The following is a 17,133-nucleotide window of genomic DNA, read 5'->3' on the forward strand; positions in this document are numbered from 1 at the left end:
ACGCCTCGCCTCGCCTCGCCTTCATTTTTTTATTTGCATTAGGAGCAGCAGCAAGAAGTCTATTAACTTCCACTCAGCAATTGGTAATAATTTATGCAGCGATGCTTTCGCTATTTGTAGTATTTCAACTCCTTTGGGCCAGGGCTGCATATCGAATCCGAATCGGCAATCGCAATATTTTTGACTTTTCGCAATAAACTTGGCATCCAATATGACTTCAGCTCGAATGGGAAATCCGCTTTAAATCATTTACTTTATGTGTCAAGAGGAAAGTGCTTTAATGGCAGCTGATTTTATATTAACATGTACATATATCGAGGGTAGATTTTTCAATAAAATAAAATTCTGTTGAGAGAGATTTTCCACTGCAATGGAAGATGTGAATTTGCTTGCCGTTTATATACCTATAAATATACATACATATATATATATATATATATTAAGTGAAATCTTTCATTTTTAAAAGCTTCACATTAAAAAAATTAGTTAAAAAGAATATTAATGATATCCGGAAAAAACAAAAGGCAAGTGAAAGTTGAGGAGTGCCGTAATAGAATTATCATATTTAGGGATGCCTGCTTTTCAGTCAAGCTCACAGCCATACGGCCCACGAAAGATTCACTCCTAATTGGCTACACACAAAAATTAGATTTACAATCCATTAAGGTCAGCTCTCGAAATTGTTTTGTAGCCCTGTGAAATAACTCGCAAATCGAAGTCGCAAAATTATTGCAACACTTTATGTGCCATGTACCCGCTTAGCCCTGTGAACTGTGTGCTCTGTGTGTGTGTGTGTGTTGCAAAAATTGAGATAACAAATGGGGGGCAGGCAAATTGATTGCATTATCGAGTCAAAGACAATGGGAAGAGGTGTAGGGGAGGGGAGGGGAGAGAGAGAGAGAGGAATGTGCCATATAAAATCGAGCGTGGCAACAAACTTAAGTGCCATATGAGAGATATGGGAGTGCTTCAAGGCTCATTTATGGTCCTTGCGTGCTGGTCACTGTTATGCATTTTCCCACACACTGAAAGGGAAAGGGAGCGATGAGGTGGAAGTGGAGGGGGGTAAAGGACATTGTCAGACATTTTGGCACGTTGTTTACTTTGTGTATAAACGAGTGCCACTTACTTATTTTGTGCCACATAATGAGCACTCCTGATGGCCGCTTATAAATTATATAACCCACAAAAGCACACACACCAACACTTAAATAAACTCGCCAGCGCCACACACACACACACACACAGACACACAGAAACGCCCACGCAATTTGATTTGTATGGCTTTTCAATTTGCTGCTTTTGCTGCTTTTTGTGTTTTCTTTTTATTTTATTTCCTCTTTTTTTTGCCTGCTTTTTTTTCCTTGGCATTTTCTTTTATTTTTTTTTTATTATTTTTTGTGCTGCATTTGCCATTGTATAAATTTTTGGTATTTGCGCCAATTTCATTCCAAATTGAGCGCTGGCCACAGTCGTTTATTTTTAATGCACCCGACAACGAAAACCAGCCAAGCAAAATGGCCCCAACAGGAAACAGGGTGAAGGGGCAAGGTTCACAGGGGTGTGTGTGTGTCTATATAGGAAACCTGGCAGAGAGAGAAATAGAGAGAGAAATAGAGAGAGACAGAGAGAGAGCAGAGTGCAATAAAACTAGATGCCTTCAGACTGCTTTTAGTTGCATTGCTTTCTTGGCCATAGAGATTAAAATAGAGTATTATGACAATCCGAGTAACTGCAAAGCATAACTACTTAACAAGATTAGAGTGAGCGATAAGGTATATGTATAAACAAAGTTGTCCAAGTAGTCTATGATTTCAAAATGTATTTACAATTTGTTTAAAAAATAATCTCTCTTTGTAATATGAGAATGCAGTGTTGTAGTTGTAGTGGCAATAGTATTTGCTATATCACCCGGTGCAATTTGATATTGTGTATATATGTTTGTTAGAGTACTAAATGATTTTTCAATTAGCTTACCACAGAAACAGTTTACTTTTGAAATCAAAACTTAACTGTCTTTTCTATAACTAAGTATGTGAAATTGGTTAAGTAAATTTACAATTATGGACAAAACATCAGAAGAAACTGTAATATATCTAGCTATAGCTCTTTAAATTATAGTATAAAACTAACTGTCAGAGTCAATAATATATATTTCTCGATGTAATATGGAAATTTTTATAGTTATATGTGAATTCTTTGATTTTGAAATGTATTTAAAATTTACTTAGAAACGGATTAGGTAATCTTTAAAATCTCACTTTTGTCTGAGATATCTTAAGATTTAATAAGAGAATGTATCGAGTTGTTGCAGATTATACATAATATATAATATTTTTTAACAAAAGAATCAAAATCCAAAGAATTTGTGTAATTCATATTTTTATCTATCTCGATGCAGTCTCAACTATTGAATTTGAATAAAACCGAATTAAATAATAAGTTTAACTCCTCTCGATACAATCAAGTATTGAACTTGTGTAAAAACTCGTGGAATAGCTTTATATATCACCTCTCCTTGCAATATCTCTCCAAGTAATCCCCAATATTGAATTTGTGTAAGACCCATTCGGATAATAAATGATTAGCCCAATGGCAACTCGAATCAATTTCGCATTCAATTGTAGCTGGATGGCTTGAAGGACTTTCTCTCTGTGTGAAGTTCGCGAAAGTTTCTTAGAGAGCAACCCAGTGCGGTAATCGGTTAGAAAGTGTTGCCTTGGGGCATGGGGATAGGGCATAAATATGTCGCTGCTTTTGGCTGCTGACTGCTGACTTCCTGTTCAAACTAAGCATTGCTTGCTGGCATTTCTCTGGTTTCTCCATTGTTTGCAGTGCTGCGTTTTGAGCATTGTGCCAAAAACACTCGTCGAGGACCCTTAGGCGATTGCAGGTGGGTGGTTTTGGGTGGTTTCACTGGGTTGACTGACGAAGTGGCACAAGCAGCAGCAAGTGCGCTCAAGATTTATGGCTCAAGCCACGATGCTTTCCTCAAGGAGTGGGTGGAACCATCAAATACAATCAATTTGATTGCTTTAGTTCTTATTTCTTTTGGCTGTGCTGGCTAAGTAATGTGATTTTGATTTTTATTATTAAACACCAATTAGGCAATTAGCTGATGTGCGCCGCAAGGGTATTTGACTTTGTGCTTTAAGTTTAAATTTAAAGGGAAAGAGTAAGAGAGTGAGAGAGAGAGTGCGAGAGAGTGAGGGAGAGAAATTGTCGACACACGTATAAATAATGCGTTCAATATCCGGTAACGGAAGTTTCAATAAGCCAAAGGATATGAGCTCAGATGACTGGTCAATAAAAATAAAGAAGGCAAATGCGAAAGCAAATTCAGTGCCACTTTTTGGGGCGTCTCCAAACCCAACTACTCGTATGTGTGTGAGTGTGCGTCTGGGGCAAGTTTAAATTAGTTGCGCGTCTTCCATTTTGCATAAATCATTTCCTGTTGTGTGGCCAAAGATAAAAGCAAACCAAAAGACAACGACGAATGATGACGGCGACAATTTAAAAGCAAGAAAAAAATATATAGAAAAAACAGTGGAAAAAAGGAAAAACAATAATGAAACAAGCACAAAGCATAAAGCACAAAAGCGGACAATGTCAAAGTGAGCGAATCAGCAACAATAACATAAAATTAGCATTTTTTATTACTTTTAGTTTTGGCCCGCTTGTTGTTTAGCTTTGCCTTTTCTGGCCCCCATTTGCATAAGTTAAGAAGAGCTACTAAGCATAAGTATATAATATCGCGCATACGACGTGTATGCGCCACAACAATTCTTATCTTACAAATCACATATACATATATGTGTGAGTAATATATATATATGTATATATATATAGTATATGTAGTCATTTTTAGTAACTTTAAAAAAAAGTTTTCTTTTCATCTTTTTTCTGCAGCTTCAATACAGAATTGGGGGTAAGTTCATTTCTTTTCTTAGTATATTTCAAACATTGTTAAATTCTCAAATTTGTTTCAGAGCTAGAAGAATATATAAAATGTTGTTCAATGTGTGCGGGAAGATAATTTATTAACTCTTTTAGCTGGTTTTTAGCACATGCCGCAGTCAGTTTAAATTGAACTACTAAATTAATCAGAATTATCCACTTCTATTTCGACATTATGCAATTGCAATGCAAGAACTTACTCAATTTGGGCTGCAAAACAAATGTTTATTCAAATACAAATGATTAATTCTTATATCTGATTTTAGCTAGCTTAACAGCTAGCTAGTCGACATTAAACAACTAAATCATCTTTGGATTATCCACATTCAATTATAGCATTAAACAATTCCGACACAAAACAAACAAGTTGCTTGTCAAATTTAAACTTTAAAATACCGCATTTAATATTCCGATAATGTTGAATTATTTGGACAACTGCTTCGACAATATTCTCTTTATGCAACTGAACAACAACAACAATGTCAACTCTGCTAAAGAACAAGCAAACGAGACTTTAAAGCTTTGTTTTCTTGTTCTGTATAAGGTTCCAATGACACAAATTGAATTTGGCAAATGTGCGCTGCATTTGCTTCGATTTTCGATTGATTGAGACCAAGTACACATATATATTTAGATATACACAAATATATATGTGTGTATATATATAAGTGGTACGTCTCGTTGGCATTTGCGTTGTGTGTCGCATATAAAATCTTATATATGTTTATTGCGAAACAAAAGGGCAGAGTCAAGAAACTGGTCACATCTGCATATATTTCCATGGTCTGACTGCCTACTCTGCACACCCCACATGAGCTGAAATAAATTTTATGTACATTTACTTACGTCTGCAAACAATGAGCATCCTCTCCTCTGACTTTTGTGACGTGACTTAGTCACTGACTGTGGAACGGTCAGTTGACTCTGGAACCCAATTGTGAGGCGACTGCCTTTTGTCTGAAATTGCCGCCAGTTCAGTAACTCCTTCTCTGCACCTTCCCCCCCTTTTTTTGCCCATTTCCTCATCCCTCTCTCTCTCGCTTTGTGTTTTTGGTCTGGACTGTTTGCTCAACGCCAAGTGCAACGTTTCAAGTTTCAACGCTTAGAAGTTGCCCAGCAGCGGCCAGCGGATAGTTGCCAACAGCATAATATAGTTTTGGATTACACTAAAAATACATAGCTACTAATATATACATATATATATATTTATATATTATATACGCATATACAGCTATGCACAGTTAAATAGTTCAGAGCAGATGGGCAAAACTTTTGGATAAATTTCGTAACAAATTTCTTCCACCTTCTTCAAGTTTTCATGCAAGTTTTCTTAATATCCAAATTATCAAACTTTCTGTGATCAACCTATTTTTGAGCACTTACACTGAAACATAAATAAATGCTAGTTTTATCCTGTATTTGCTACAACTTTTTATGTAATTTTTTACTACTTTCAAACCAAATTTTCAACCTTTTTTGTGATTAACATAATTTTAAGTGCTTTTCTTTTAACATTTATAAGTTTCTACAACTTTCACGCTAGTTTCAATTCAAATTATCTATGACTTCTGATCCAACGTTCTTTGACTGCTTTTCCAAATTGTTTTATAATTACTTTTTACCCCAACTAAATTCTGCTGCGTAGCTTAAGAAATTTGTGGCTTAAATAAATTTTAAAATGTTAAATAAAGAACTTAATTTTGTATGTGTGCTATTTATATATCCATTGCTGTATAGAGTCGAATAAAGACAGACACTGGACACCACTGCATATTTATGCTACAGTCTGTGTGCGAAAGTGAAACATGTCGTTTGGCCATTGTGGCCAAGAAATTTCAGACCAACCTCCGTCTTTCTCTGTCTCAGTTTTTCTCTCTCTCTCTGTCTTATCCTCTCTTCCTGTCTCTTTCCTTTTGCCTGTTGACCATTTACACATGTATAACAATTTCGCATTTGTTTGCATTTCTCATTTGTACTCTGCGGGAGTAAAATGGTTCCATAAAGCATTTTCTTCTTAATTTTACTTCTGTTTTGGTTTGTTAAACCTCTTTCCAGATCTTTCAGAATTCTGTCAACTTGCTGGTATTCAACTGGCATATGTTTGCTAAAACTAAAGCGAATTTCAAGCAAGATTTGTTTTAATATAGGAAAGGGTGTGACAAACAGAGGGAAGCAACTGCGATCGCATTAAGATTGGATACAATTCCGAGATTTTGTTGAAATTCAATCTCAGCTAAATTAAATTTTAGTTGAATCCATTTACTTTTATTATTATTATTTACTTTCTTACTTAATTTATTTTACTCAATGTGTTAATGGAAATGTTGAGAAAATATTTACATGATTATATCTGCATTTGAAATTTTCTTTTACTGATAATTTATACTTACAACTTTTACAGTTACAACTGTTTGGAATATTCGTGATTTGTGTTGAAATTGAATTCGAGAACAATTCGAGTGAAAGTTGTGCAATTAATTTTGGATTTTGCTTTGAGATTTGTCAGCTGAACTCGGCCAACAAAAGGGATGGAAACAGAATGCGGCACGAAACTGAAAATGCAATTTGTGGTCATAACTGGCGTCGGTTAAATGGCTGCAACAGCTGTTAACGTAACATACTCCCAAAAACCGCCAACAACTTGTGACAGCTGCCAAGGGGCAAAGGCCAAGTGGCAAGGGGGCAACAGCCAACAATCGGGTTCAATGTGGCCAATTACATATAATTTTTGATGAGCAGGTAAATGCTTGCCGCCGCATGTGTTTATTGCAACTTGTGTGGCAGCAGAACATAAAAGTTATGAACATGCCGCATTAAAATTAAGCCATAATGCACTCCACGTCCGGCGTGTTTTAATGCCACTCCACAGACGGCCACATTGACACGCTGCCACACTGCCACACTGCCACACTGCCACACACATTGTCAATGAAATTGGCACAACAAACTACAATGTCCGAATAAGCGGCACGAAATGCTTTTCTTATTGTCATCACATAAAATGCGACACTTAAAACCTGCCGCATGCGGCATGGCACTCCAAAAAAAAAGAAGAACAACAACATTTGTGGCAGCGATTGTTTGGGACTCATAAATTGTGCGACAGCGCTCGATCATTGAACGCTTTTGTGCCATAAACTGTGGCAACAAAATAAACAATTTGTGCGCAAATGTTTTAATAAATTGCGTTAAGCTGCCTTTTGGCCCTTTGCCAGTTTGCTTGCCAGTGTTGCACAATTTCGTTAGCATTTGAAAATTAACACGTATATGAGCGCACTTAATTTGTCACTAAATACTTTCGTGCAGCGCATGTGGCATGCAACATGTTGAGCGCTTTAATGAAAATGCAAAAGAAAACACAGAAGCGTACAAGAACAAGAACCAAATAAGATTCGCGCAGGGGTAGGGGGGGGGCGTGTCAAGTCTTATATGAGCTACATTTCGGTTGGGTTTTGCCCCCACCACCTGCCCCCACTCCATCAACCACTTGCTGCCCCTTGTAGCATGCTTCATTGCCCGTGTAACCGCAGCAGCGCGTGCTGTGGGCGCGTCGTCTACTTGTGAGATGAGAGGCGGGGAGGGGCGGGGCAGGGTAGTGTTAGGGAGGGACTACTGTAGAGCAGGCATCGTTGAGGTCCTGCGTGCGTTTTGTGTGTGTTTTTGGCGCATTTGTTGACGACGCATATGAAAATGCTCACAAAATTTATTGCCATGCTTAAGCAGCGTGCGTATGGAAATAATACACAGACATGCCATCCAACCAACAACAACAGCAATAACAACACGCCACAGCTACAACAACAACAATTATTACAAGTACTACAACAAACACAGTAAGAAAAAACAGTAAAAACGGTTATCTGACGCAAGCCGAAGAAAAAATACACTTATAGAACGGAGTTAATCTACTAACATCATCATCTATTGTTTAAGACAAGCTCCAATCAAGAGATTATAAAAATAAAATACCTACAAATACAAATACTTTTTTTGCTGGCAATTTAAAATATTTATCCTAATGTTTCTATTTGGTTGCTGCAATTGAATACGGATGGTTATCTGAGGCACGCTGTAGATAAATTATACTTATACATTTTTAATCTGCTGACATCTGCACCTGAATCGGGCACGCTCCAATTTGCGAAATTGCTACATTTCTGCACTTTGAAAACGAACACTTCGAAGAGCTTCTAGATTTAATAGTAAATTCCAATTATCATATACAAAAAAGTATCAGATACGCATTTGAACATTTTATTTTTATATCTTTTGTATTGTTTTAAGAATTATTTTGCCATACTCATTAGTGAGTTAACACTTAATTATACGAGTATATTTTACTTCATCATTTCTAGTTTTACATAAAGAGAAGAACGCCCGAAACAAAATGTTTCTGTACTGAGTATTTCACATTTGTGTAATTTGTTGTACCAGAAAGAGTAGCAAGTATTTATATATGGAGTACAGACTTTCGCACGGGCATGGCTATATCCACTCCACACTACTGATGCTGATTAAGCATATATATATATACTCTATGTGCTTACAAGATAGACGACAAAATTAGAATACCCTCTGACAGGGTATTTAAACAAAAAAATAAGAGCGCAACATTCGGTGCCGTTTGCGTTAGCTGAATTTTAAAACGCTCTTTAAACATTCCACTGAGAACTGATGGCAGCGATTTGTTTTGCTCCCCCAACCCTCCCTCACTTAAAAATGGGGCAGGGGTAGTGTATGGGGGCGGTGGAAGTGTAGAAAATATTGGGCATAAGTACTGGCTACTTAAAGTTATGATGGTATATGCAAATATGTGCACATAAATCAGCATTTCTTGAGCGGAGACAACACACAACTTGCATAGATCCTCGTCTCTATTTCGATTACAATTGTGATGCAATTCATCAGAAAGACTGAACATGCATATACATCCATCAATCATCATAAAGACATTGTAGATAACCTATTGATTGGTTTAATTATTTTTTGTTTATTTGTTTTTGTTGCTATTAATCAATTTACAACTATCAAAAGAAATGATAAATGTGTTTCTTGGGTTCAGCTAACATAATTTTATCTTATCAGCCTAATATGAAATTGTCAAGTCGATCGTGTTTTAGCTACGTATTCAGTAGTATTTCGTGTTTTTCTGTAATCTTTGTTTATGTATCTTATCTATTATTAGGAAATGCTCATTGAACTTGGACTTTAAGCAAACCCATGCTAAATATCAAACCAATTCCATATCTCAAGCCGTGGGGACTTTCTTTTAAATTTCGGTTTTTATTTATTTATTTATTTTTAACAATTTCTGACTAATATCCATGACTATGATTTATTTTTGGTATAAATAAATTTCTGCAGAACCTCAACTGTTAGCCATGTACTTTATGTGATGTTTTAAAGTGGCATGGGTAAGTTCTCAAACATTCCGAGAATTGCTGTCAACGTACTTATTTCTCAACTTGTCTGCTACATTAATGTATACTTTGGCTTTACCTAAAATAAAACAATAAACATATTAATCTTTCTTCGTAAGTGAATCAACACTGGATCTGATAAAGTATTTTAATGAAATTGTCTGCTCTACAGAATCGCAAAGTTAAAGGAATAGCCCTGTATAGAATAGCCCGGACATATGGTCCGGAATTTCGTTCGCCTTTTTGAAGGGTATCAGAGTATGGGCAATGACCTGTAACCAGCGAATAACATGTTTAAATTATAAAAAGAGGTAAGCAAAAATTAAGTGAATCATTTATTTCAATAACAAAAACATAAAAATAAATAAACTAATAGAAAATCTTATCATTTTGTTTTTAAAGGGCCACGACATCTAAGCTAAATCATAACAGACTCTGTTTCCTGTTGAAATACCCCTTTTTCATTAATAGAGTAAATGAGGCAACATTTCGTATGTTTAAAGTTCAATATATTGATACATAATTGTTTTTATCCACCCCACAAAAATAAAGAAAATCAGTCCCTTGAACCTTCAAACCCTTAAACGTTTTTCAAGATTTATTTTCATTCAGTGAAAGCCTTTTCCAGCACACACAACATGAAAGCAAAGACAATTGAGTCAGAAGTTTAGAAGTTTAGAAGTTTAAGCTCTGCATTGATAGTGCTATCATTTTTGAAGGCACTGTATTTGCTTATTCCTTGCCAGAGATTCATTTAAGATTTCCACTTTGATGCTTCGATTCTGCGAAGCGAATTTAAACACAATCATCGTAATTGTCCGCATTGCAATTACAGAAGCCACATGCATGAGTAACACCTACACACACACACTCACACACACACACACACACACACACACACACACACACACACACTCACACACACACACACACCCACAGCTCTTTCTGCAGCTTTGAAGCGTAGATTGCAGCAGTTGACACGCCGACAACTGCCACAACAACAACAACAACAACAACAGTAATTAGAACAACCACAAGCACAAGAGCGGCAACAACTAATAATAATTGCAATTATGAATGTGACTACTTCTCTACCACACCTATCTGCCCGGCCACCCCGCCACGCCTATCGCCTCGCCTAGCCCACATCATCTCTCTCTTATAGTGCCGCATAATGCTGTTGCGCAATTACGTAAATTACCAAAGTGAAATTCAATATGCCTGCAAAAGCCAAATGGAAATGTCTGCCAATTGACTGTCATGCCACGCCTCACTGCCTACTGCCCACTACCCACAGACCACTTCTATATACACTCGAAAAAAAAATCCCACTGTATTTTGGAAATTCGTCATACGCTTGACGCCAAGGTTAGCTCACCTTATTATTCAGCAAGCCAATTTTAAAATTGAAGATTGTGACTTTCTCAAAATCATGATTTACATTTTTTAATTTAAGAATGGAGTTTTCTAATTTTCAGAACGATATTTTTCCTGAGTGTATAATATGCTGCCACGGTGCCTTCCGTTCTCTACCCGCTACCCGCCTGCTTTCACAGATGTGCGCAATGCATTATCTTTGGAGCTGTTCAGCGCTGTGCCTCGCTGCTAATTGCCCATGTTTTACATGATTGAGCAACATTATGGGCAACGAGGTTCCATCTACAACTACCACACCCCCCGCATAGCGTTGACATCCCGTCCCGTTCAACCTGGAATTGGACTAGCTGAATGATGAGTTGGTGCCCATCCATCGATTGCGAGTCCGTGGCAAAAGTCCATTGTTGGATTCCTCTTTATTTTAACACCAATTTTAGTTGCCATTTTCTTCTTTTTTTTTCTCTTTCATTTTTTTATATTGTGCACATTTTTCTTTGCAATTTGTTGTGATTTATGTAACGCTTGTTGTGGTGTAATTTTTGCTGTTTTTTTCTCTACAGGTTTTTTGCTGTTAGTCAGACTCTGGCCTAGTTTGTTTATCGGCCTTATCACACTGACCATATTTTATTGGCATTTCTTCTGCCAGGTTTGTGCCTGTCTGCTTGTTTCCCATTTGTGCTTGGCCAGGCAAATTGAAAAGGCCCACAACGCTCTCTGTGCAATATAGGGAGAAATTATGCCCTGGCCTGAAATTGACAGCACATTTAATTAATTTACAAATTCTTGCCGTTTTAGTTCTGCTCTCTATATACACATTTTCCACTTGAGATCTGGCCGTTTATTATGCGTTATTCGTGTCAGCAAAGTGTGATCATAAAATAAATTTCGTTTTCACTCGATTGCACTCATAAAAGTTTTATCTCTTGGCAAAGTTGCCATTATTTTCAAAAATGTGTTAGACATTTATTATGAGCAATGCATTATTGGTCATGGTTTGATTGCTAGAAAGTTGACAATCAGAGTCGTAGTTAATTTCCATGTTATAATTATACTGCTCAAACTGCTCAACGGGACTCTTCGACATTTTCTACAACCATAACATTGCCAAAACTGATTTTAATTATTTTATTTTCAAAATTCAAAAATAATACTACGGAATTGCTAATAAACTGCCGGATTGAATAAATAAATCTAAAAAAAAATGTATATTTTCCACAACTTAATTATCTTTTGTCTAGATGGAAAAGTTGGCACAATTAATGGTGCATAAATTGCTGATTAGCTAATTAAACTTGGCCTTGCAATTAAATGACACTAACCAGATTACACACGCGCAAGAAGAGTATTAAATAAAGACAGAGGGGCAACGGGGGATTAGAGATTATTTGGCGCGTGGCAAGCCGGCAGCAAGCCATTATCTATATATATTGATTTTTGTCATTAGATCTGGCATGGAAATTACTAAAAAATATAAATAGGAAATAGGAAACTCGCTGCTTGGCAAAAGCAAGAACAACAACAATTTTAAAACATTCTGGAATATATATATACATATATAATATTTTTTATGATGAGGCTGCAGCTAAATCTAATACTTGCTTTTCTTTTTAATAAGCTTAATATTATTCTTTTGTGCCTTCGACTATGCGCAGCCCAAATCCCTTTTATGTTCTCGAGTTACCAACCTGTCGTAGTGCCACAGTTGCCACAAGCTTTGTTGCGTCCCACGGTCTCCGTCAAGTGTCTTAGGCAGTGGCAGAGGCTGTGGCAGAGGCTCAGGCAGATGTAGAGGCAACGTTGCGTATAAGAAAAGTTTAACACTTGCCACACGCCAACCCAAACTTGACCAGCATGATTTTCACTGTATGGCTTGCAGATACTTTTGTGATAAAAAAGAAAGGAAGAGTTAACGGAAGACTTATTTTAGACAAGCCGACGACTCTATATCCTTGCCGGTAAATATATATGTATATGTAATATCAATCCTTTTGATTCTCTTGTACAGTTGCGACACAATTAATTATTTTAAAAACATGAAAACTTAATATATTTATTGAAGATAATTAAACTCTGCAAAACAATAAAATTATCAAAACAAATAAAAATTAAACTCAAATTAATAGTGCAGAAATCGCTGTGGTAATTAGTAAAAAATTACAATTCAAATAAAGTTAACATTTGATTTTTTAATGAAGATGAATAAACCTAGAAAAATGGGTTGACTGACAATTTATTAATAATCAAAAATGTAAGTAGACATTTGGTATTTGGTTTCTTCATAAAAATGACAAAATTTTGGCTTACTTGAGGGGAAAGCTATGTCCAAGGTCTTTTCATTTCGTAATAAAGCTTTGAGTTAAAGATTTGGTTAATTTAAGCTGAAGCACTTTTAACGTCGCAGGCAAAATTCTTAATCAGGATTGAGATCGGGAACCATCCCATCACCTTTACTCCATTGGACTGGAAACTTCGCGAGAAAACCAACTTACATATTTATAAGGTGTTTTTACATTATTTATAAACAATATTAAATCATCTCATCTGTAGCTAGTTCGCTACACAAACAAACTTTATCAACTGAGCTTAAAGACGATATCTTTTAATGCTTCAAAATTCACTTCACTTCAAAATTATAAAACTCTGTGCAAGGGTATCAAAAAATAAAATAAATATAAAAAAATGGAAAAAAGCAGAACAAACACAAGAAATTGACCGTCATTTGTTTTCTTGACACTTTGAAGAGCGCCCAGTGCCAGCTTATTTTTTATATTTCCAAGGACCCCAAAATGGGTTAAGTCTCCCCTTCTACCTTTCTCTCTCTTCCCTCTCCTTGCTATAGATAGCAACTCCTTCAATGACTCGTCGTCAAAGTCGTGGACAACTTTGCATAATTTTGGCCGCTTGGTCTTTTGCTGCGTCCGTCCATTGTTTGTCACTAAATAAGTCGCAAGATGATATTAATAACACCTCATTATCGCTTCATTCTATTTTTCAGCACATTGTGAAATATGCTCGAAGCGCGCAACCATTTATCATAATCAAAGCCGTGGTATGCAAAGAGGGATTGAGGTTGGGGATTGGACTTTTAAAATTCCACAATTCTGTTGTCATCCTCAATTTTGAGTGGCTGCTCGTTGAGTAAATTGGTTAAAGTTGTGGCTTGCAATTGTTATTGATGAGCAGCGTTGAGTGTCGCGAGTGCTTTATTAGCCGATTATCAATTTAATTTAATGATTGCATTGATCATTTTTCACTTAGCGTCATCAAGAGCGAACTTCAAATTCAATTCATGTGGTTGCACTAATTTTGTGCTAGTAAGTTGATTCTCAATAATGACATTTGTACTTATGGCTTTTGAAAATTTAGATTGATTAAATAAAAATTAATTGTCCGTATATAATTTAATTTTTCGACAGTTATAATCTCAACACGAATATTCTTTAAAAACTAAGTTTATTTTCAAGAACGTATTCATTTTATATTTATTTTTTTTGGGAAGTCTGTATTTTTTCTTGTGGTTAACCAATCAAATATAATAAATACTTCAAAGCTCGCAGCTTAAAATTAAATTCTGCTTCGGAAATATGTTTCTTTTAAGTTCTTAACTTACTTATTTGCCTCTACTTTTCAGCAGAAATTAATTCTGTATATTCTTCTGTAGCTTGGCCTAAATATTGACCGCTGTAAAATGCCATAAGTTTAAAGAGATTTCCATAACGATGCATCGTCGATTCGTACTGATTGGCCTAGACAGGCAAATTGCCAATTGCCTCGGTGTGTGAGGACAATCAGGCTCAAGTTGTCAAAGGAAAGAAATCGCACCCAAATGGAAATACTTATACATATAAATATATATAAATATATATACAAGTGCGTGACTCTCAGCTCACTGGGCACTGGACAGCTATGTAGTATATATTTATACATTTATTCCTGTAGGTATGATGAGGTGGATTGGGTTGGGTTGTGTCAATGTCAGAAGTTGTTGTCCAAATAATTTGCATTTGCAATTGTCTGAGCGAGCTGTCTGTTGTTAAGACAGCCAAATGCTAAATATTTGGCAACAGTCTACAGATGACCAGTTAGTCAGTCTATCAGTTCATCAGTTCATCAGTCAGTCGTTGGACATGGGCCAATACAATTTAATTAATTAAAGTGAAGCCAATTGGATTTGCTTATGCAATATATAAAATGCCCGCAACTTTGTTTGATAAGTAAATAGTTCGCCAAAGAGCTAAGTCTGATGCCCAAATGTCAAATACAAAGTAAGTAAAAACAAATAAATATATTGCGTATACGCAATGCACTTTGTTCTCACTTCACTTAAAAAAAGATTTCCCAATTGAAAATATTTTACGTATTTTACTAAACTTATTTAACTTAAGTCGCATAAACTCTCGAAAGTATTCATTAAATTTTCTTAACTCCACTTATTATAAATGAATTTCTTAATAATAGATAATATTTTTCGGAAATAGAGAAAAATTCCGTCGATTTGGGGTTTTCGACTTAAAGCAAGATTTTATAATTTGTAGAAAAAGACAAGAAAGCTGTTGGCTTATATTTAGAAAATATTTCTAAGGACAAACTTTTTAGTTTACAAGGCGATTTTTTTTTTTTTTGAGTGTTCTTACTGGCTCCTTACTCGGTCCAGTGGAATGTAAATAAAAGTTTTAGTTTTGCATTTATTTGGTCAACCAAATCTGTGGGGAAGAGAAATGTAAATGGAGTTGCTGTGAGCTGAATTGCAACAATTTGTTAACTGCATTCATTTGCATTTCGCTCGAATGCATTCTAATAACTTTGATTGAATGCGCAGCAAATAAGACAAACGATCGCCTCAAAGCATTGGATAATGTACATTACATAAGTGTACTTAATTCCACTGGAGTTGACTACATTTTTGTGGTAATTTTTACCAGCCATAATTAAATTATGGGGTATGTGGCGTGCTTTCCTGCCATCAAACGAAAGGAAATTCAATAAATGGAAAGCGCGAAAATGGCGATCTGGCAACTCTATCACGACAGAGTTGTCACTGCAGATGCGGAACATTATTCAATTTATGCCCTTAACGATATAGTCAACAAACACACACATGAGTTAACAACCGCGTTGGCTACCGCAGCGGCAACTGTGCGTATACGCAATTTAATTTGCGTATCTCTCACTGTCTGTTTCGCTCTCTCTCTCTCTCTCTCTTTCTCTGTCACTCTCTCTCTCTCTCTCTCTCTCTCTCTCGCTTTGTATTTCCATTTGCGGAAATGAGATTGTTGTGGCTTTAATTTCATTCAAATGCACATTTCGCATTACGTGCTTTTAATGGAGATTTTAAGCTGATGCTTTCCTTGCCTCATATTCGACTTCAATGCACACAGCATGCTTGATAATTGTTGTTTGTAAATATTTATCAAGTCATTGATATAGTTGTTCATATGAAAAATATACTGCTACCCAGTCAGACACACTTTTATATATATATGTATATATATTCTTTAAATATATAAGTCACACGTCGAAATGTTTGCACTGCCGATAACATTTGCCCGTCTTTTAAATCCCGGTGCAATGCTCACCAAAGAGCTCAAGATGAAGATATACAACTATGAGATGCTGAAGCAGGAGAAGACCCAGCTGGAGCAGGAGATAAGTGCATTGCGCAAGGAGCAGGACACCATTGAAAACAGCTTGGCTGAGGCCTATGCCGAAGTTGATTTTCAGCGTTGTCTCAGCGGTCAGTTAATATATCCACGGAATGATACCGATTTGGAGAATTCCATTCAACAGCATTTAAGCATTATTATTCGCAAATTGGGAAGCATCTATGAGCGTAAATTGTATTTGGATGTGGACTTGCAGAAGCAGAAGTCCGCTATTGAAAAGGACATTGTGAAAGTGAATGCGGAGACTGCTGCAGCAGCTGAAGCCGGTTCCACTTGAATGGGGACATGAATCTCAATTTAATCGTTAACTTTGAGTGCATTCCTAAACTCAAACTTAATAGATCTTTATGTTTTTTGAACTCATCAGATTTTAGTTGAAACTACACAGGAAGTCAACCTATAATGCTTTTGACAATTTATTATTGATATTAATCAATACATAATTAAAATGATTTAATACATTCAACATTTTTCTGAATAAAGTTTATGCTTTTTGGACAGCTAATTTAACTACACACTTAGTACACACAAAACAAACTCGAAAATGTGTTGCAACAGATAAATTCATGCTTGGAAGCTGTGCTAATTAGCTTATTGCAAAGAAATTCTCACACAAAGACAGAGATATTTTTTTTTGGTGTTAGTTTTTCTTTTGCACCTGAATTTAGATAGATATATCTAGATATATGCAATCTATATGCAAAGCTTGTTATTTC

General features: G+C 36.0%; 1 protein-coding gene across 1 annotated transcript; it reads left to right on the top strand.

Moving 5' to 3' along the window:
* The first annotated feature begins 16,246 nt into the window (after positions 1-16,246).
* Positions 16,247-16,890, top strand: LOC6561884. Its single transcript, XM_001989337.3, has one exon. The coding sequence runs from the start codon at positions 16,275-16,277 to the stop codon at positions 16,692-16,694; it is 420 nt and encodes a 139-aa protein (XP_001989373.1). The 5' UTR covers positions 16,247-16,274; the 3' UTR covers positions 16,695-16,890.
* Positions 16,891-17,133: the final 243 nt, after the last annotated feature.

This window comes from Drosophila grimshawi, unplaced genomic scaffold, assembly GCF_018153295.1.
Source record: "Drosophila grimshawi isolate 15287-2541.00 unplaced genomic scaffold, ASM1815329v1 contig_1377, whole genome shotgun sequence".
Taxonomy (NCBI): Eukaryota; Metazoa; Arthropoda; class Insecta; order Diptera; family Drosophilidae; genus Drosophila; species Drosophila grimshawi.